Source organism: Nerophis lumbriciformis, linkage group LG02, assembly GCF_033978685.3.
Source record: "Nerophis lumbriciformis linkage group LG02, RoL_Nlum_v2.1, whole genome shotgun sequence".
Taxonomy (NCBI): domain Eukaryota; kingdom Metazoa; phylum Chordata; class Actinopteri; order Syngnathiformes; family Syngnathidae; genus Nerophis; species Nerophis lumbriciformis.
The window spans coordinates 5,875,190-5,897,397 of NC_084549.2; the positions used below are offsets into that span (position 1 = coordinate 5,875,190).

The 22,208-nt window shown below is 36.9% G+C and overlaps 1 protein-coding gene across 4 annotated transcripts in view; it reads left to right on the forward strand.

The window, feature by feature from the left end:
* The window catches only part of nckap1 (NCK-associated protein 1), a 102,867-nt gene extending 84,912 nt beyond the window's left edge, over window positions 1–17,955 (forward strand). For all 4 annotated transcript variants that reach the window (XM_061933958.1, XM_061934025.1, XM_061934032.2 and 1 more), the window contains 13 exons: window positions 379–518; window positions 648–779; window positions 906–1,124; window positions 6,493–6,623; window positions 6,696–6,793; window positions 6,871–6,964; window positions 7,094–7,176; window positions 9,278–9,358; window positions 9,426–9,519; window positions 9,598–9,714; window positions 13,382–13,491; window positions 13,558–13,647; window positions 17,774–17,955. In XM_061933958.1, the coding sequence (XP_061789942.1) occupies window positions 379–518; window positions 648–779; window positions 906–1,124; window positions 6,493–6,623; window positions 6,696–6,793; window positions 6,871–6,964; window positions 7,094–7,176; window positions 9,278–9,358; window positions 9,426–9,519; window positions 9,598–9,714; window positions 13,382–13,491; window positions 13,558–13,647; window positions 17,774–17,890 (1,506 nt within the window). In that variant the 3' untranslated portion in view covers window positions 17,891–17,955. The remainder of the gene's footprint in view (window positions 1–378; window positions 519–647; window positions 780–905; window positions 1,125–6,492; window positions 6,624–6,695; window positions 6,794–6,870; window positions 6,965–7,093; window positions 7,177–9,277; window positions 9,359–9,425; window positions 9,520–9,597; window positions 9,715–13,381; window positions 13,492–13,557; window positions 13,648–17,773) is intronic.
* Window positions 17,956–22,208: the final 4,253 nt, after the last annotated feature.

Sequence of the window (22,208 nt, forward strand, 5' to 3'; positions counted from 1 at the left end):
GACACTTAGGACTACAACTTGACAAAAGTATTGGGACAAATTAGGAATAAAACTGGACAAAAGTATTGGGACACTTAGGACTAGCACCTGCCAAATATGCGGGCCCGACCAATGCTGCTTGCAGCTTTAATTGCCATTTGCTGCTGTATGTGCCCACTTGGGACAAATGCAGTTTTTTCATTGAATTGAAGGAGCATTGATAAAAAGATCAGTGCAGAATGATTGTCCACAATATGACAGCGGTGCAGCGTAACAAAGTTATCTGCTGATAATGTCTCTTCTATCATACCGCAATGTATAAGCAGGGCTAGAATAAAAGGCTATGTCAGTCTTTATCAACTTTATGTCTGACCCTCCGTCATGCTTTTCCATCTGCAGCTGCTTCCCAAACATTGTGCCAAAACCATCAGCCAGGCCGTGAACAAGAAGAGCAAGAAGGCGACTGGGAAGAAGGGTGAACCGGAGAGAGAGAAACCAGGAGTGGAGAGCATGAGGAAGAACAGACTACTGGTCACCAAGTAAGTAAGCTTTTTCTTGTTCTGTTTTTAACCTGTTGATTATTTTTCCTCAATCAGCAGTTTGAGACTCAGACTTGCAATTTTTTTTCCTTTTTTAAAATCTGTGCTTTGTATTTCTCCATCATCCAGTTTGGACAAACTCCACACTGCACTATCAGAACTCTGCTTCTCCATCAACTACGTTCCCAACTTGGCAGTGTGGGAGCACACGTTCACACCAAGAGAGTACCTGACCTCCCACCTGGAGATCCGATTTACCAAGTAAACATGCATTCAATCAAGAGTCCCATTCTTTCACAGCTCAAAGAAAGAAAGTCGAGAAATGCCACCATATTGCTCAGTTTATAGAATCCACAGCTCCTTCTACAGCTCCTCCTCTTCTCCCAGGTCCATCGTGGGCATGACCATGTACAACCAGGCCACTCAAGAGATCGCTAAGCCCAGCGAGCTGCTGACCAGTGTGCGGGCCTACATGACCGTACTGCAGTCCATCGAGAATTACGTCACCATTGACATCACCAGGGTTTTCAACAACGTCCTACTGCAGCAGACACAGCACCTGGACAGCCACGGCGAGCCCACAATCACCAGCCTGTACACCAACTGGTGAGTGTGTGTAGGCGCTTCCTCCAACAGTGACTAGTTATCTTCCACACATGAGATAGCACAACTGTAGACCACTCCAAGAGCACCTACAGGGCATGGAAAACTCTGGCAAGGCTTAAGCGTCAATGTCATTAGCAACGATGAAAGCGTGACAGGAGGCACGTTTTAATGCAGAGTTCTTCAAAACCTTATTGTCTGTCAAAACAAATTGCAAATACAGCTAACCTTTTTCAAATGTTTAATTTTAAAATGTTGTATGTTGGTCAGAGAAGGCCTTATTTGTATGTGTATATATGTATGTATGTGTGTGTGTGTGTACCGTATTTTCCGCACTATAAGGTGCACCTAAAAACCTCCAATTTTCTCAAAAGCTGACAGTGCGCCTTATAATCCAGTGCGCCTTATATATGGACCAATATTGAGCCACAACAGGTCTCGCAACTACGGGATGCATAACGTAACCCCAGCCTCTACTGTAGCGTCTATTCTATGCGCCTTATAATGCGGTGCGCCTTATATATTAACAAAGTTTTAAAATAGGCCATTCATTGAAGGTGCACCTTATGCGGAAAATACGGTATATATATATATATATATATATATATATATATATACAGTGGGGCAAAAAAGTATTTAGTCAGCCACCAATTGTGCAAGTTCTCCCACTTAAAATGATGACAGAGGTCTGTAATTTTCATCATAGGTACACTTCAACTGTGAGAGACAGAATGTGAAAAACAATCCAGGAATTCACATTGTAGGATTTTTAAAGAATTTATTAGTAAATTATGGTGGAAAATAAGTATTTGGTCAATAACAAAAATTCAACTCAATACTTTGTAATATAACCTTTGTTGGCAATAACAGAGGTCAAACAATTACTATAGGTCTTTACCAGGTTTGCACACACAGTAGCTGGTATTTTGGCCCATTCCTCCATGCAGATCTTCTCGAGAGCAGTGATGTTTTGGGGCTGTCGCCGAGCAACACGGACTTTCAACTCCCTCCACAGATTTTCTATGGGATTGAGGTCTGGAGACTGGCTAGGCCATTCCAGGACTTTCAAATGCTTCTTACGGAGCCACTCCTTCGTTGCCCGGGCGATGTGTTTGGGATCATTGTCATGCTGGAAGCTTTCATCTTCAAAGCGCTCACTGATGGAAGGAGGTTTTGGCTCAAAATCTCACGATACATGGCCCCATTCATTCTTTCCTTAACACGGATCAGTCGGCCTGTCCCCTTAGCAGAAAAACAGCCGCAAAGCATGATGTTTCCACCCCCATGCTTCACAGTAGGTTTGGTGTTCTTGGGATGCAACTCAGTATTCTTCTCCCTCCAAACACGACGAGTTGAGTTTATACCAAAAAGTTCTATTTTGGTTTTATCTGACCACATGACATTCTCCCAATCCTCTGCTGTATCATCCATGTGCTCTCTGGCAAACTTCAGACGGGCCTGGACATGCACTGGCTTAAGCAGGGGGACACGTCTGGCACTGCAGGATTGGATTCCCTGTCGGCGTAGTGTGTTACTGATGGTAACCTTTGTTACTTTGGTCCCAGCTCTCTGCAGGTCATTCACCAGGTCCCCCGTGTGGTTCTGGGATTTTTACTCACCATTCTTATGATCATTTTTACCCCACGGGATGAGATCTTGCGTGGAGCCCCAGATCGAGGGAGATTATCAGTGGTCTTGTATGTCTTCCATTTTCTGATAATTGCTCCCACAGTTGATTTTTTCACACCAAGCCGCTTGCCTATTGTAGATTCACTCTTCACAGTCTGGTGCAGGTCTACAATTATTTTCCTGGTGTCCTCCGACAGCTCTTTGGTCTTGGCCATAGTGGAGTTTGGAGTCTGACTGTTTGAGGCTGTGGACAGGTGTCTTTTATACACATAACAAGTTCAAACAGGTGCCATTAATACAGGTAACGAGTGGAGGACAGAAGAGCTTCTGAAAGAAGAAGTTACAGGTCTGTGAGAGCCAGAGATCTTCCTTGTTTGAAGTGACCAAATACTTATTTTCCACCATAATTTACAAATAAATTCTTTAAAATTCTTACAATGTGAATTCCTGGATTTTTTTTTTCACATTCTGTCTCTCACAGTTGAAGTGTACCTATGATGAAAATTACAGACCTCTGTCATCATTTTAAGTGGGAGAACTTGCGCAATTGGTGGCTGACTAAATACTTTTTTGCCCCACTGTATATATATATATATACACACACACACACACATTCATACTGTATGTATATATACAGTACAGGCCGAAGGTTTGGACACACCTTCTCATTCACAACACAAGTGATGGTCCCAACCCCATTGATAAAGCAAGAAATTCCACTACTCAACCCTGATAAGGCACACCTGAAGTGAAAACTATTTCAGGTGACTACCTCTAGAAGCTCATCGAGAGAATGCCAAGAGTGTGTAATCAGCAGTAATCAGAGCAAAGGGTGGCTATTTTGAAGAAACTAGAATATAAAACATGTTTTCATTTATTTCACCTTTTTTTGTTAAGTACGTAACTCCACATGTGTTCATTCATAGTTTTGATGCCTTCAGTGACAATCTACAATGTAAATAGTCATGAAAATAAAGAAAAATAATTGAATGCGAATATGTGTCCAAACTTTTGGCTTGTACTGTGTGTGTGTGTATGTATATACATATATATATGTATATGTATATACATATATGTATGTGTGTATATATATAAGTATATGTATATACATATATATATGTATATATATATATGTATATATATGTGTATGTATATATATATATATATATATTAGAGATCTCCAATACTATCGGACTGCCGATATTATCGGCTGATAAATGCTTTAAAAGGTAATATCGGAAATTATCGGTATCGGTTTCAAAAAGTAAAATGTATGACTTTTTAAAACGCCGCTGTACGGAGTGCGTGCCGGCCCAATCACATAATATCTACGGCTTTTCACACACACACAAGTGAATTCAACGCATACTTGGTCAAGAGCCATACAGGTCACACTGAGGGTGGCCGTATAAACAACTTTAACACTGTTACAAATATGCGCCACACTGTGAACCCCCACCAAACAAGAATGACACAGACACACACACACACACACCTCAACCCAGCCCACCTCACCCTCCTCATGCTCTCTCAGGGAGAGTAGGTCTCAAATTCCAAGCTGCTGTTTTGAGGCATGTTTAAAAAAAAAAATGCACTTTGTGACTTTAATAATAAATATCGCAGTGCCATGTTGGCATTTTTTCCCATAACTTGAGTTGATTCATTTTGGAAAACCTTGTTACATTGTTTAATGCATCCAGTGGAGCATCACAACAAAATTAGGCATAATAATGTGTTAATTCCACGACTGTATATATCAGTATCGGTTGATATCGGTAATTAAGAGTTGGACAATATCGGATATCGGCAAAAAAGCCATTATCGGACATCTCTAATATATGTATGTACATATATATATATATGTATGTATGTATGTACATATATATATATATATATATATATATATATATATATATTTTTTTTTTTTTTTTTTAAATTGTATTTTATTTTATTTATTTTTTTTATATACATATATATACACATTAGAGATGCGCGGTTTGCGGACACAACCGCGGAGTCCGCGGATTATCCGCGGGTCGGGCGGTTGAAATAAAAAAAAATTAGATTTTAAATAGATTCAGGCGGGTGGCAGTTAAACCAATTGGGAAATATATATACATAGTTAAATGTTGTTACCCACATACGAAAAACGAGCAGGCACCTGCAGCACGCCACAACAGAAGAAGAAAAAAAAAGAGATGGCAACGCCGGCAGCAAACGTGGTACGCGACAAACTAAAAAAGGGAATACTAAAGACCAGGGGAAAAAAAGGCCAGAAAAGTTCAGCGTGGACTCGTTTTTATGAGGTTGTAAATCAGGATGATAGTAATGCTGGCTACGTGATTTGCAAGAGCTGCGACGCTGTTTATGTCTACGACAGTCACAAAACCGGGACTTCTCAACAAACACCCTGAGCATGAGCAGTTTCGTCCGCCATGATCCCAGAAGAGTGCCACAGGATGTTAAAACAAGATAGAACGCAGCTGCCTGCAGCAGTTTGAGTGGCGCGAGCGCGCTTGGAGGTGCGCTCAGCGCGGCTCCCAGATGATTGCGCACTGGTGTGCGTCTGGGCCGTGACAGCGTGGCACGCATTGAATGTCTCTGCTGCATTGGATCAGTCTCCTTTCTTTAACAGGCAAAAGCTTTATAACCTCACTAATGCCTTGCATCGTCTATATTAGATATATAACAACGGGTGGGTGCGGGCGGGTGCGGTTTTGTAAAATGTTAGTTCGGGTAGATGGCGGATGGGTGACGACTTTTGTGATGCGGTTGCGGATGAAATAATTGCCTATCCGCGCATCTCTAATGTGTACTATTGTCTTTGTGGTGATCAAACAAATGTATGTAATCAAAGGAAATAAGGAATTAGTTGAAATATTGTGTTGACTGTCAAGAGCACTGTGACTCACCATACATAGATTTAAAAATGTACAGTTTGTACATGTGATCTGCATCGGTATTGGTATCGGGTGATCTCACTCATGGATGATCGGTATTGGAATCGGCAGCATAGTAACTTGACTGGAACAACCTCAGCTGGAACTAACCCATGCTCCGAAATACAAAACCCAAAACCAGTGAAGTTGGCACGTTGTGTAATTCGTAAATAAACACAGAATACAATGATTTGCAAATATTTTCCAACTTATATTCAATTGAATAAACTGAAGAGAAGATATTTAATGTTCAAACTGAGAAACTTAATTTTTTTTGCAAATTGGATCAGTCTCCTTTGTTTAACAGGCAAAAGCTTTATAACCTCACTAATGCCTTGCATCGTCTATATTAGATATATAACAACGGGCGGATGGCGGGCGGGTGCGGTTTTGATTAAATGTTAGTTCGGGCGGATGGTTGACGACTTTTGTGATGCGGTTGCGGATGAAATAATTGCCTATCCGCGCATCTCTAATACACATATATTTATGACTTAGCCTTTATCTTTGCCTACATATTGTATGTCAAATTGTTATGCAAATATTTAATCTCAAAAGATTGAATGGAAACACAAGAATTCATCATCAAAAAGTGTTAGGAGGAAGTTATACACAGATGGTCAACCCACACTTTTGCAGACAAAATGTTAAATGCAAAGGTGGTGTTCACTTGACGAATACTATTGGCAATGAGTAAATAATACTAATATTGAACCACCATTGACGTTAGTTGCACCTTTTTGTCCGAGGCAAGATTGAAGACAAGTGTTCTATTACTCTGAGATGTGTACATGTGCTCACAGGTACTTGGAGACGTTGCTCCGTCAGGTCAGCAACGGACACATTGCTTACTTCCCTGCCATGAAGGCCTTTGTGAACCTGCCCACAGAGAATGAGCTCACCTTCAATGCTGAGGAATACTCTGACATCTCTGGTACGCCCTCATGTCCTCCTAACTAACTACACAAGACCGAGAGGATGACTTTTTCCATTGACTCCCTCACAGAGATGCGCTCCTTGTCGGAGCTTCTGGGTCCGTATGGCATGAAGTTCCTCAGTGAGAGTCTCATGTGGCACATTTCGTCACAGGTGGCAGAGCTGAAGGTACACCTAGATCCAGTATAGAGATGCGCACCTACCGCAACACAACTTTCATCAAATGTGTGTGTTTGTGTGTGAAGAAACTGGTGGTGGAGAACATGGAAGTTCTGACGCAGATGAGAACCAGCTTTGACAAACCAGACCACATGGCGGCGCTGTTCAAGAAACTCACCTGTAAGCATGGCTTTGCTTTTTTAGTAACTTTGTGAATGATGTATTTTCTATTGTTGGTACCTTTTTGTAAAAATATGTCTTCTGTATTGTTTGAGTATATATTTTGTATTGTATTGCTGTTCTTTGTAGCTGTGGACAGTGTCCTCAAGAGGATGACCATCATCGGAGTCATCCTCTCATTTCGCTCCCTGGCTCAGGAGGCGCTGAGAGATGTAAGAACTCACACTCTTGTTACTTTGCACTTTAAGATTGATTTCAATCTAAAGCGGTCTTTGAAAGCCAGGTAAAAACCCCTGGATCCGTGGAGTAAGATCCCAGTTCTAAAGTACACAATTGAATGTCTTAGTTGCTCAGACAGTAATGTTTGTATATGTTTACAAAACCCAAAACCAGTTGAAGTTGTCACGTTGTGTAAATGGTAAATAAAAAGAGAATACAACAAATCCTTTTCAACTTATATTCAATTGAATAGACTGCAAAGACAAGATATTTCATGTTCGAACTGAGAAACTTGTTATTTTTTTGCAAATAATCATTAACTTAGAATTTAATGGCAGCAACACATTGCAAAATAGTTGTCACAGGGGCATTTTTACCACTGTGTTACATGGCCTTTCCTTTTAACAACACTCAGTAAAGGTTTGGGAACTGAGGAGACACATTTTTGAAGTGGAATTATTTCCCATTCTTGCTTGATGTACAGCTTAAGTTGTTCAACAGTCTGGGGTCTCCGTTGTGGTATTTTAGGCTTCATAATGCGCCACACACTTTCAATGGGAGACAGGTCTGGACTACAGGCAGGCCAGTCTAGTACCCGCACTTTTTTACTATGAAGCCACGCTTTTGTAACACGTGGCTTGGCATTGTCTTGCTGAAATAAGCAGGGGCGTCCATGATAACGTTGCTTGGATGGCAACATATGTTGCTCCAAAACCTGTATGTACCTTTCAGCATTAATGGTGCCTTCACAGATGTGTAAGTTACCCATGTCTTGGGCACTAATACACCCCCATACCATCACACATGCTGGTTTTTACACTTTGCGCCTACAACAATCCGGATGGTTCTTTTCCTCTTTGTTCCGAAGGACATGACGTCCGGTATGGCGTAGTGGGTAGAGCAACCGTGCCAGAAACCTGAGGGTTGCATGTTCGCTCCCCGCCTCTTACCATCCAAAATCCGCTGCCGTTGTGTCCTTGGGCGGGACACTTCACCCTTTGCCCCCGGTGCTACTCACACCGGTGAATTGATTGATGAATGATAGGTGGTGCAAATTGCAGCCACGCTTCCGTCAGTCTACCCCAGGGCAGCTGTGGCTATGAAAGTAGCTTACCACCACCAGGTGTGAATGATTGATGGGTTCTACATGTAAAGCGACTTTGGGTACTTAGAAAAGCGCTATATAAATCCCAGTTATTATTATTATTATTATTATATTAGATGAGCTCGGGCCCAGTGAAGCTGGCGGTGTTTCTGGGTGTTGTTGATAAATGGCTTTCGCCTTGCATAGTAGAGTTTTAACTTGCACTTACAGATGTAGTGATGAACTGTAGTTACTGACAGTGGTTTTCTGAAGTGTTCCTGAGTCCATGTGGTGATATCCTTTACACACTGATGTCGCTTTTTGATGCAGTACCGCCTGAGGGATCGAAGGTCCATAATATCATGGCTCACGTGCAGTGATTTCTCCAGATTCTCTGAACCTTTTGATGATATTACGGAGCGTAGATGGTGAAATCCCTAAATTCCTTGCAATTGCTGGTTGAGAAATGTTGTTCTTAAACAATTGGCTCACGCATTTGTTGACAAAGTGGTGACCCTCGCCCCGTCCTTGTTTGTGAATGACTGAGCATTTCATGGAAGCTGCTTTTTATACCCAATCATGGCACCCGCCTGTTCCCAATTAGCCTGTTCACCTGTGGGATGTTCCAAATAAGTGTTTGATAAGCATTCCTCAACTTTATCAGTCTTTTTTTGCCACTTGTGCCAGCTTTTTTGAAACATGTTGCAGGCATCAAATTCCAAATGAGCTAAAATTTGCAAAAAAATAACAAAGTTTACCAGTTCGAACGTTAAGTATCTTGTCTTTGCAGTCTATTCAATTGAATATAAGTTGAAAGGTATTCTGTTTTTATTTACCATTTACACAACGTGACAACTTTACTGCTTTTGGGGTTTGTATTACTCTCAAACATGGAGTGATAAATAAGGGGGATTTGTTTATGAATAGATGCAGCAGAAGTTGGGGTTAGTTACCTCAGATGAGGTAAGAGGACAGGTTCTGTTTAAACGCTGTTGTGTTGATCTCTGCAGGTCTTATCTTGTCACATTCCTTTCCTGGTCAGTTCGGTGGAAGATTTCAAGGATCACATTCCCAGAGAGACAGACATGAAGGTACACCTTTCATCATCAAATGTACCTTCCTTAAATGCAGGAGAACATTTTCTAATGGTGTGTGTAGGTGGCCATGAATGTCTACGAGCTCTCCTCAGCTGCGGGCTTACCCTGTGAGATTGACCCCGCCCTGGTGGTGGCGCTGTCCTCACAAAAGAGCGGTGAGAGACAAAAAAAAAACCGCCTCATCATCCACAGCCGTGTGGACGTCTGCTGAATGTTTCCACTGGTGTGTGTAGAGAACATCAGTCCAGAGGAGGAGTACAAGATTGCTTGTCTGCTGATGGTCTTTGTGGCCGTTTCCTTGCCAACGCTGGCCTGTAACGTGATGTCGCAGTACAGCCCCGCCATCGAAGGTACACATTTTGCATGAAAATAGTTTTCCAAGTTAGCGTGATAGCACGTTAGCGATTAGAGAAATGACTTGGGTGATTAACTGCCTAATGATGACCCCAATGTCATTTCAAATATGATTCAGTCAATATTTCAGGATGGCGAAGTGAGAAAGAAAAGCTCCTCGCCATGTTGGAAGTGCGACACGTTAGGAAAAAGTCATTTGCTGCTCCAGTGGCGCCGCACTGCGCTGCATGCAAATGAGCTGGATAGCCGCACGCTGATGGGTTAGCTTCCACTCATTAAATGTGATTAGGACCAAGCAGGCCGAATAAAGTTTGTTTGTGAAAGAGAGCTCAATGAGTCACCTTGAAATGAAAGGTTGAGGACACATGGTGCCAATAATGAGAACACTATGCTGCTTGGGTGTCACTGGCCATTTATATATATTTTTTGTTGAAAAACAACAGTAGAAGTACCGGTAGCAGGTAAATCTACTGTTAATTCATCCTGAAGACATGTTGGTTGCACTTTATTTTTTTAATATATTTTATGTTAAAAACAACAGTAGAAGTAGCAGGCAAATCTACTGTTAATTCATACTGAAGACATGTTGGTTGCACTTTATTTTTTAAATTAACATGTTTTATGTTGAAAAACAACAGAAGTAGCAGGTAAATCTACTGTTAATTCATCCTGAAGACATGTTGGTTGCACTTTATTTTTTAAATTAACATGTTTTATGTTGAAAACAACAGTAGAAGTAGCAGGCAAATCTACTGTTAATTCATACTGAAGACATGTTGGTTGCACTTTATTTTTTAAATTAATATGTTTTATGTTGAAAACAACTGTAGAAGTAGCAGGCAAATCTACTGTTAATTCATACTGAAGACATGTTGGTTGCGCTTTATTTTTTAAATTAATATGTTTTATGTTGAAAACAACAGTAGAAGTAGCAGGTAAATCTACTGTTAATTCATCCTGAAGACATGTTGGTTGTACTTTATTTTTTATATATATTTTATGTTAAAAACAACAGTAGAAGTAGCAGGCAAATCTACTGTTAATTCATGCTGAAGACATGTTGGTTGCACTTTTTTTTTTTTAATAATATATATTATGTAGAGAAAAACAACAGTAGACGTAGCAGGTAATTCTACTGTTAATTCATCCTGAAGACATGTTGGTTGCACTTTATTTTTTTAATATATTTTATGTTAAAAACAACCGTAGAAGTAGCAGGCAAATCTACTGTTAATTCATCCTGAAGACATGTTGGTTGCACTTTATTTTTTAAATTAACATGTTTTATGTTGAAAACAACAGTAGAAGTAGCAGGCAAATCTACTGTTAATTCATACTTAAGACATGTTGGTTGTACTTTATTTTTTGTTTTAATATATTTTATGTTGAAAAACAACAGTAGAAGTAGCAGGTAAATCTACTGTTAATTAATACTTAAGACATGTTGGTTGTACTTTATTTTTTTGTTTTAATATATTTTATGTTGAAAAACAACAGTAGAAGTAGCAGGTAAATCTACTGTTAATTCATCCTGAAGACATGTTTGTTGCACTTTATTTGTTAAATTAATATATTTTATGTTGAAAAACAACAATAGAAGTAGCAGGTAAATCTACTGTTAATTCATCCTGAAGACATGTTGGTTGCACTTTTTTTGTTAAATTAATATATATTATGTTGAAAAACAACAATAGAAGTAGCAGGTACGGTAAATCTATTGTTAATTCATCCTGAAGACATGTTGGTTGCACTTTATTTTTTAAATTAATATGTTTTATGTTGAAAACAACAGTAGAAGTAGCAGGCAAATCGACTGTTAATTCATACTGAAGACATGTTGGTTGCACTTTATTTTTTAAATTAATATGTTTTATGTTGAAAACAACTGTAAAAGTAGCAGGTAAATCTACTGTTAATTCATCCTGAAGACATGTTGGTTGCACTTTATTTTTTAAATTAATATATTTTATGTTAAAAACTGTATAAGTCGCAGGTAAATCTACTGTTAATTCATCCATGTTGGTTGCACTTTATTTTTTAAATTAATATATTTTATGTTAAAAACTGTATAAGTCGCAGGTAAATCTACTGTTAATTCATCCATGTTGGTTGCACTTTAGTTTTTTAAATTGATATATTTTATGTTAAAAAACAACTGTAGAAGTAACAGGTAAATCTACTGTTAAAATGTTGATTAGTGTACTTTTATAGAAAATGTTTAAAAGGTGAGCAGAAAAGGTTTCCTCTTGTTAATTGAAGCTGAAGTGTTACTTTATTCAAATAAGATGTGAATGCATTAATTGTTGTTCGCATCCATAAGTCATTCACACATCATTCCCTTAGGGCAGGGGTCGGCAACCCAAAATGTTGAAAGAGCCATATTGGACCAAAAATACAAAAACAAATCTGTCTGGAGCCGCAAAAAAATTAAAAGCCATATTACATACAGATAGTGTGTTATGAGATATACATTTAATTAAGAGGACTTAAAGGAAACTACCATACCATACCATACCAACTTTATTTATAAAGCACTTTTAAGACAAGCACAGTTGAAAAACAAAGGGCTGTACACCACAAAGAAACGGAGGCAAAGGACAGACTAAAAAATAACATTTAAAACAGAAATAAAAATACACATTTAAAAAGCAAATATAAATTACCCTAAGAACAGTTTTGTTAGATAAAAACAGTTTAAAAGTTAAAAACAGTTCAAAAAGTTAAAAGCTAAAAACAGTTTAAAGTCTCATGCTGGGTTAAAAGCCAGTGAATAAAAATGGGTTTTAAGAAGGGTCTTAAAAATAGCCAAAGAAGGGGCCTGTCTCACATCTCAGAGGGAGATCGTTCCAGAGTTTGGGACTAAATGAGCTCAAATATAGCTACAAACGAGGCATAATGATGCAATATGTACATATAGCTAGCCTAAATAGCATGTTAGCATCGATTAGCTTGCAGTCATGCAGTGACCAAATATGCCCGATTAGCACTCCCCACAAGTCAATAACATCAACAAAACTCACCTTTGTACATTCATGCGCAACGTTAAAAGTTTGGTGGACAAAATGAGACAGAAAAAGAAGTGGCATAAAACACGTCCTAGAAAGTCCGAGAAAGTTATACATGTAAACAAACTACGGTGAGTTCAAGGACCGCCAAAATTAGTAGGACAAAACGGCGCTCGCCAAATACTCGAATCAGTGAAACATGTTTAATACAAACAGTGGGATTTATAACAATTAGGGAGGTTTGTGTCATGTTTGGCCTCCTACAGAAACCATATTAAAACAAAAAATATATTTTTTCCCCCTCATCTTTTTCCATTTTTCATACATCTTTGAAAAAGCTCCAGGGAGCCACTAGGGCGGCGCTAAAGAGCCGCGGATTGCCGACCCCTGCCTTAGGACAAATATGCACTATTTATTTCTAACTCACCGCTTCATTTTTTTTGATAAAAAGTTACTAAATCGATTTCAACTGAATCATTTTGGATCGTATAGTTCTAAATAAAAAAAAAGAGATTGTCCCTAAATGGATTTGGGAATGACAGATTGTGCTAAAAGGAATGGTAGCACCCCGAGTACTAATCATTGAGGGGAGGTGGAACACCTGCATGGTGGATATGACACATGTCATGTATTTATAGACCTTTGCTGCCCCCTGCAGGCCACTGTAACAACATCCACTGTCTGGCCAAAGCCATCAACCAGATCGCTGCTGCTCTCTTCACCATCCACAAGGGAAGCATTGAGGACCGCCTGAAAGAGTTCCTGGCTGTAAGAAGTCCACACGACCACTCGTCTCCGGCTTGCTTTCAAACACCTGCTTGTGTGTCTCTGCAGCTGGCCTCCTCCAGCCTCTTGAAGATCGGCCAGGAGACGGACAAGATGACCACTCGTAACCGAGAATCTGTCTACCTGCTGCTCGACATGGTGAGAAAAATACTATTGTCTCTCTGTTGCCGAGTCTGCGTATCCTCAGCGACTTGTTCTCATGGAGCTGCTGCGTGTTTGTCCGGTGAGATGTGATAGCGCCATCTCCCGCGTGTTTGAGGGACGGAGAAGTTACCTCCGGCTGGTAACGCGACAAGTCATGTTTTTGTCAAGCCGAGCTAATATGCGACTGCTGCGTCAGGACTAGACGCAACACATTGAAACACAGCTTCTCAATACTTTTATGGTTAAATGTTCCTTGTTTGGACGTTAGACTGACTCTGCAGCAGAGGTGGGTAGAGTAGCCAGAAATTGTACTCAAGTAAGAGTACTGTTACTTTAGAGATTTATTACTCAAGTAAAAGTAAGGAGTAGTCACCCAAATATTTACTTGAGTAAAAGTAAAAAGTATGTTGTAAAAAAACTACTCAAGTACCGAGTAACTGATGAGTAACATACACACACATATCATATATATATATATATATATATACACACACACACACATATATACATATATATATATACATACATTGATATATACAGTATATAATTTATATTTATTTTTTTTTGCCGTTTTTGTTTACATGTTAATAGTGTTTTAATGAATATACATGCATGTTTAACACATATAGATTCCTTTCTTTCATGAAGACAAGAATATAAGTTGGTGTATTACCTGATTCTGATGACTTGCATTGATTGGAATCAGACAGTAGTGATGACAAACGTCCACGTTTTCAAATGGAGGAGAAAAAAAGTTCCTCCTTTCTGTCTAATACCACATGAAAGTGGTTGGTTTTTGGCATCTTATTTGTCCAGCTTCCATATTCGTTTTTATACACTTTACAAGAAATACACTGGCGGCAAACTCCGTAGCTTGCTAGCTTGTTTGCGCAGGCTTTCGGAGACTCTTATTTTGAAAGCGCAGGCACGATGGAGCGGCACTTTTATTGTGAAGACAGGAACTGTGCAGTCAGTCTTTAGGCTTTTGACGGGGTGTACGGTTGAAATAAAAAATGGTCTTTTTTCCTTCACATTTTTGATTGATTGATTGAAACTTGTATTAGTAGATTGCACAGTACAGTACATATTCCGTACAATTGACCACTAAATGGTAACACCCCAATAAGTTTTTCAACTTGTTTAAGTCAGGTCATGTGACCGCCTGGCTCTGTTTGATTGGTCCAACGTCACCAGTGACTGCATCTGATTGGTGGAACGGAGTGAACGTCACCAGTGACTGTATTTGTTGAAACGCAGGCACTATGAAGGTCTGTCTGACAGACCAAAACAAACAAAGCGTGCATTAACAGATCGATAAAAATTAGTAGCGAGTAGCGAGCTGAATGTAGATAAAAGTAGCGGAGTAAAAGTAGCGTTTCTTCTCTATAAATATACTCAAGTAAAAGTATGTTGCATTAAAACTACTCTTAGAAGTACAATTTATCCCAAAAGTTACTCAAGTAGATGTAACGTAGTAAATGTAGCGCGTTACTACCCACCTCTGGTCTGCAGCGGCTTAAAGAGGAAGCACGTATTTTGAATCATTTGTTTCTCTGATTTGCTCGCACATTGTTAGTAACATGTGACCAAAGTAATAATTTGTGTTGTAAATATGAAAACATTGTTAGTAACATGTGACCAAAGTAATAATTTGTGTTGTAAATATGAACACATTGTTAGTAACATGTGACTAAAGCCATCATCCATCCATTGGCCCTGCAATGAGGTGGCGACTTGTCCAGGGTGTACCCCGCCTTCCGCCCGATTGTAGCTGAGATAGGCTCCAGCGCCCCCCGCGACCCCAAAAGGGAATAAGCGGTAGAAAATGGATAAAGCCATCATTTGTGTTGTAAATATGAAAACATTGTTATTAACATGTGACTAAAGTCATCGTTTGTGTTGTAATTATAAAAACATTATTAACATGTGACTAAAGTCATCATTTGTGCTGTAAATATTAACACATTGTTAGTAACATGTGACTAAAGTCATCATTTGTGCTGTAAATATTAACACATTGTTAGTAACATGTGAGTAAAGTCATCATTTGTGCTGTAAATATTAACACATTGTTAGTAACATGTGACTAAAGTCATCATTTGTGCTATAAATATGAAAAAAATGTTATTAACATGTGACTAAAGTCATCATTTCTGTTGTAAATATGAAAACATTGTTAGTAACATGTGACTAAAGTCATCATTTGTGCTGTAAATATTAACACATTGTTAGTAACATGTGACTAAAGTCATCATTTCTGTTGTAAATATGAAAACATTGTTAGTAACATGTGACTAAAGTCATCATTTGTGCTGTAAATATTAACACATTGTTAGTAACATGTGACTAAAGTCATCATTTGTGCTATAAATATGAAAAAAATGTTATTAACATGTGACTAAAGTCATCGTTTGTGTTGTAAATATGAATACATTGTTAGTAACATGTGACTAAAGTCATCATTTGTGCTGTAAATATTAACACATTGTTAGTAACATGTGACTAAAGTCATCATTTGTGCTGTAAATATTAACACATTTTTAGTAACATGTGACTAAAGTCATCATTTGTGCTATAAATATGAAAAAAATGTTATTAACATGTGACTAAAGTCATTGTTTGTGTTGTAAATATGAATACATTGTTAGTAACATGTGACTAAAGTCATCATTTGTGCTGTAAGTATGAAAACATTAACATGTGACTAAAGTCATCATGTGTGCTGTAAATATGAAAACATTAACATGTGACTAAAGTCATTTGTGCTGTAAATATGAAAAAATTATTAACATGTGACTAAAGTCATCATTTGTGCTGTAAATATTAACACATTGTTAGTAACATGTGACTAAAGTCATCATTTGTGCTGTAAATATGAAAACATTAACATGTGACTAAAGTCATCATGTGTGCTGTAAATATGAAACAATTATTAACATGTGACTAAAGTCATCATTTGTGCTGTAAATATTAACACATTGTTAGTAACATGTGACTAAAGTCATCATTTGTGTTGTAAATATAAAAACATTGTTATTAACATGTGACTAAAGTCATCATTTCTGTTGTAAATATGAAAACATTGTTAGTAACATGTGACTAAAGTCATCGTTTGTGCTGTAAAAATGAACACATTGTTAGTAACATGTGACTAAAGTCATCATTTGTGCTGTAAATATGAAAACATTATTAACATGTGACTAAAGTCATCATTTGTGTTGTACATATAAAACATGGTTATTAACATGTGACTAAAGTCATCATTTGTGCTGTAAGTATGAAAACATTAACATGTGACTAAAGTCATCATGTGTGCTGTAAATATGAAAACATTAACATGTGACTAAAGTCATTTGTGCTGTAAATATGAAAAAATTATTAACATGTGACTAAAGACATCATTTGTGCTGTAAATATTAACACATTGTTAGTAACATGTGACTAAAGTCATCATTTGTGCTGTAAATATGAAAACATTAACATGTGACTAAAGTCATCATGTGTGCTGTAAATATGAAACAATTATTAACATGTGACTAAAGTCATCATTTGTGCTGTAAATATTAACACATTGTTAGTAACATGTGACTAAAGTCATCATTTGTGTTGTAAATATAAAAACATTGTTATTAACATGTGACTAAAGTCATCATTTCTGTTGTAAATATGAAAACATTGTTAGTAACATGTGACTAAAGTCATCGTTTGTGCTGTAAAAATGAACACATTGTTAGTAACATGTGACTAAAGTCATCATTTGTGCTGTAAATATGAAAACATTATTAACATGTGACTAAAGTCATCATTTGTGTTGTACATATAAAACATGGTTATTAACATGTGACTAAAGTCATCATTTGTGTTGTAAATATGAAAACATTATTAACATGTGACTAAAGTCATCATTTGTGTTGTACATATAAAACATGGTTATTAACATGTGACTAAAGTCATCATTTGTGTTGTAAATATGAAAACATTATTAACATATGACTAAAGTCATCATTTGTGTTGTACATATAAAACATGGTTATTAACATGTGACTAAAGTCATCATTTGTATTGTACATATAAAACATGATTATTAACATGTGACTAAAGCCATCATTTGTGCCATCAGATCGTGCAGGAGTCTCCTTTCCTCACCATGGACCTGCTGGAGTCCTGCTTCCCTTACGTCCTCCTGCGTAACGCCTATCATGCTGTCTACAAGCAGAGCATCAGCGCCAACGCCTGAACACACACACACACACACACACACACACACACACACACACACACACACACACACACACTTTAAGTCTGTCACTAAACACACATAACGTTTAGCAAAACAAATACACAATAATACATTGTAACATTACACACACAGTGTTACAATTAACACAAGAATACATTGTAACATTACACATACACACACTATTGTAACATTGCACACACACACACACACACACTATGTACACAAGGGTGCATTGTAACATTACACATACAGTAAGTACACAAGGGTACATTGTAACATTACACACAATAAGTACACAATAATACATTGTAACATTACGCACACAGGGTTACAAGTAACACAATAAGTACACACGAGTACATTGTAACTTACACTGACACACTAAGTACACAATAGTACATTGTAACATTGCACACGCACACACTAAGTACACAGGAGTACATTGTATCATTACACACACTAAGTACACAAGAAAACATTGTAACATTACACACACACACTAAGTATATAAGAGTACATTGTAACATTACACACACACTAAGTACACAAGAAAACATTGTAACATTACACACACACTAAGTACACAAGAGTACATAGTAACATTACACACACACTAAATACACAAGAGTACATTATAACATTACACACATTAAGTATACAAGAAAACATTGTAACATTACACACACACTAAGTACACAAGAGTACATTGTAACATTACACACACACACACACACACTAAGTACACAAGAGTACATTGTAACATTACACACACACAAGAGTACATAATAAGATTACACACACACACACAAGTACAAAAGAGTACATAGTAACATTACACACACACACAAGTATACAATAGTACATGGTAACATTACACACACTCACAACAAGTACACAAGAGTACATAGTAACATTACACACGCACACAAGTACACAAGAGTACATTGTAACATTACACACACACAAGTACACAAGAGAACATAGTAACATTACACACACAGTAAGTACACAAGAGTACATAATAACATTACACACACACAAGTACACAAGAGTACATGGTAACATTACACACACACACAACAAGTACACAAGAGTACATAGTAACATTACACACACACAAGTACACAAGAGTACATAGTAACATTACACACGCACAGTAAGTACACAAGAGTACATAGTAACATTACACACACACACAAGTATACAATAGTACATGGTAACATTACACACACTCACAACAAGTACACAAGAGTACATAGTAACATTACACACACACACACACAAGTACAAAAGAGTACATAGTAACATTACACACACACACAAGTATACAATAGTACATGGTAACATTACACACACAACAAGTACACAAGAGTACATAGTAACATTACACACACACACAAGTACACAAGAGTACATTGTAACATTACACACACACAAGTACACAAGAGTACATGGTAACATTACACACACACAAGTACACAAGAGTACATAGTAACATTACACACGCACAAGTACACAAGAGTACATAGTAACATTACACACACACAGTAAGTACACAAGAGTACATAGTAACATTACACACACAGTAAGTACACAAGAGTACATAGTAACATTACACACACACAAGTACACCATAGTACATTGTAACATTACACACACAAGTACACAAGAGTACATAGTAACATTACACACGCACAGTAAGTACACAAGAGTACATAGTAACATTACACACACAACAAGTACACAAGAGTACATAGTAACATTACACACACACACACAAGTACAAAAGAGTACATAGTAACATTACACACACACACAAGTATACAATAGTACATGGTAACATTACACACACAACAAGTACACAAGAGTACATAGTAACATTACACACATACAACAAGTACACAAGAGTACATGGTAACATTACACACACACAAGTACACAAGAGTACATAGTAACATTACACACACACAAGTACACAAGAGTACATAGTAACATTACACACATACAACAAGTACACAAGAGTACATAGTAACATTACACACACACAAGTACACAAGAGTACATAGTAACATTACACACACACAAGTACACAAGAGTACATAGTAACATTACACACAGTAAGTACACCAGAGTACATAGTAACATTACACACACACACACACACTAGCTGGATATCAAAGTTGTGGTTCCAGTGTATACATTTTTGTTTGTTTTCATGCTGTTGCTTGAGACGTTACCATGGCAACATTTGCTTCTGCAAGGACAACATGTATAGTATAAATACACAGTATATATATTTAGTTGACACTAAACTCTTTGAATGATTCCTTCAATGCTCTTCATTATCGGCAAAGAGAGGTTTGTTTCACTTCCAACATTCTTCTTCTACATAGTTTCACGTCTCTCTGGATCTTTGCTTTTATGACCAACTTTTGCCAAATGTCTTGACACTACGCGTGTGTGTGTGAGAGAGTGTGTGTGTGTGAGAGAGTGAGTGTGTGTGTGTGTGTGTGTGTGTGAGACGACTAGAACGTGGATGGCTGCTGTGGGAACAACCAACAGGAGAGTTGGCTTTCATTGATCAACTGCAGGTTTTTGGGTCCATTCTGATAGAAAATGATGAGTCAGCGGCTTTTTATCACCGTTCAAAAGTGAAAGTGATTGTTTTCGTTTTGTCGGCATGAACTTTTTGTGCTTGGTCACGTTAGAGCCGCGACCTCCAGGTTTGTGAGACAAGTTGCAAGCACTGCAGACCAAGTGAGTAATGAACTGATCACACATTATTTTATTGAATATAGAAGAGTAAAAAGCTGACGACGTCATAACCACTAAAAAAAAAAAAAAAAGATTTGTGTGCTTAACTTTGGATTACATTTTTGTGGAATACTTGATGGGTTTTTTTTGTTGTTTTTTTACGATATTTTGTCTGACTCCACCTTGTAACTTAATATGAAATAAAATAACTTTCTGCTGAAATCTCCAGTGTGGAAATGCTGAAGAATGATGATTATGCTCTTAAGTTCAGGTGTGTTGTGAGTCCTGGATCCTAACATACAGTAAGTGAAATGTTATCATTTTGCCAGTCACAGTCAGTTTGTGCTCAGCTGTAAAACTCCAGTGTGAATACTCACACACTACAGGCTTGTCAATATCAATATTAAACATGTTTAAGGCATCAGGCGGAAGTTGAAAAACTGACGTCTAATTCTACCAACTGCAAGAGAAGAATCTAGCTCAGGCGGCAGAACTACTCTTAAAAGTCACGCCCATGAGGGTTCGGACAACAGAACGCAGAACTACCCTAAGTCACACCCACAGGGGTTCGGACAACGGAATGCAGAACTAACCTAAGTCACGCCCACAAGGGTTCGGACAACAGAATGCAGAACTACTCTAGGTCACGCCCACAAGGGTTCAGACAACAGAATGCAGAACTACTCTAGGTCACGCCCACAAGGGTTCGGACAACGTAACGCAGAACTACTCGTCAGTTGCGCCGACAAGGTTTTCTGACAACAGAACGCAGAACTACCCTAAGTCGCACCCACAAGGGGACAGACACACCAGAACGCAGAAATACTGTGTTATTATATATATATATATATATATGTATATTTATATATATATATAATTATATATATATATAAATAATTATATATATATATAATTATATATATATAAATAATTATATATATATAATTATATATATATAAATAATTATATATATATATATATACATACATATAATTGTATATATATATAAATAATTATATATATATATAATTATAATATATATATAATTATATATATATATACAATTATATGTATGTATATATATATATATAATTATATATATACATACATAATATATATATATATACATACATATAATTGTATATATATATATAATTATATATACATATTTATATACATATATATATAATTATATATACAATATAGTGTGTGTGTATATAATTATATATAAAATAATATATATGTATATATATATAATTTTATATATATATGTATATTTATATATATATATAATTATATATATATATATAAATAATTATATATATATATATAATTATATATATATAAATAATTATATATATATAATTATATATATATAAATAATTATATATATATAAATAATTATATATATATAATTATATATATATAAATAATTATATATATATATACATATAATTGTATATATATATATAAATAATTATATATATATAATTATAATATATATATATATAATTATATATATACAATTATATGTATGTATATATATATACATATATATATA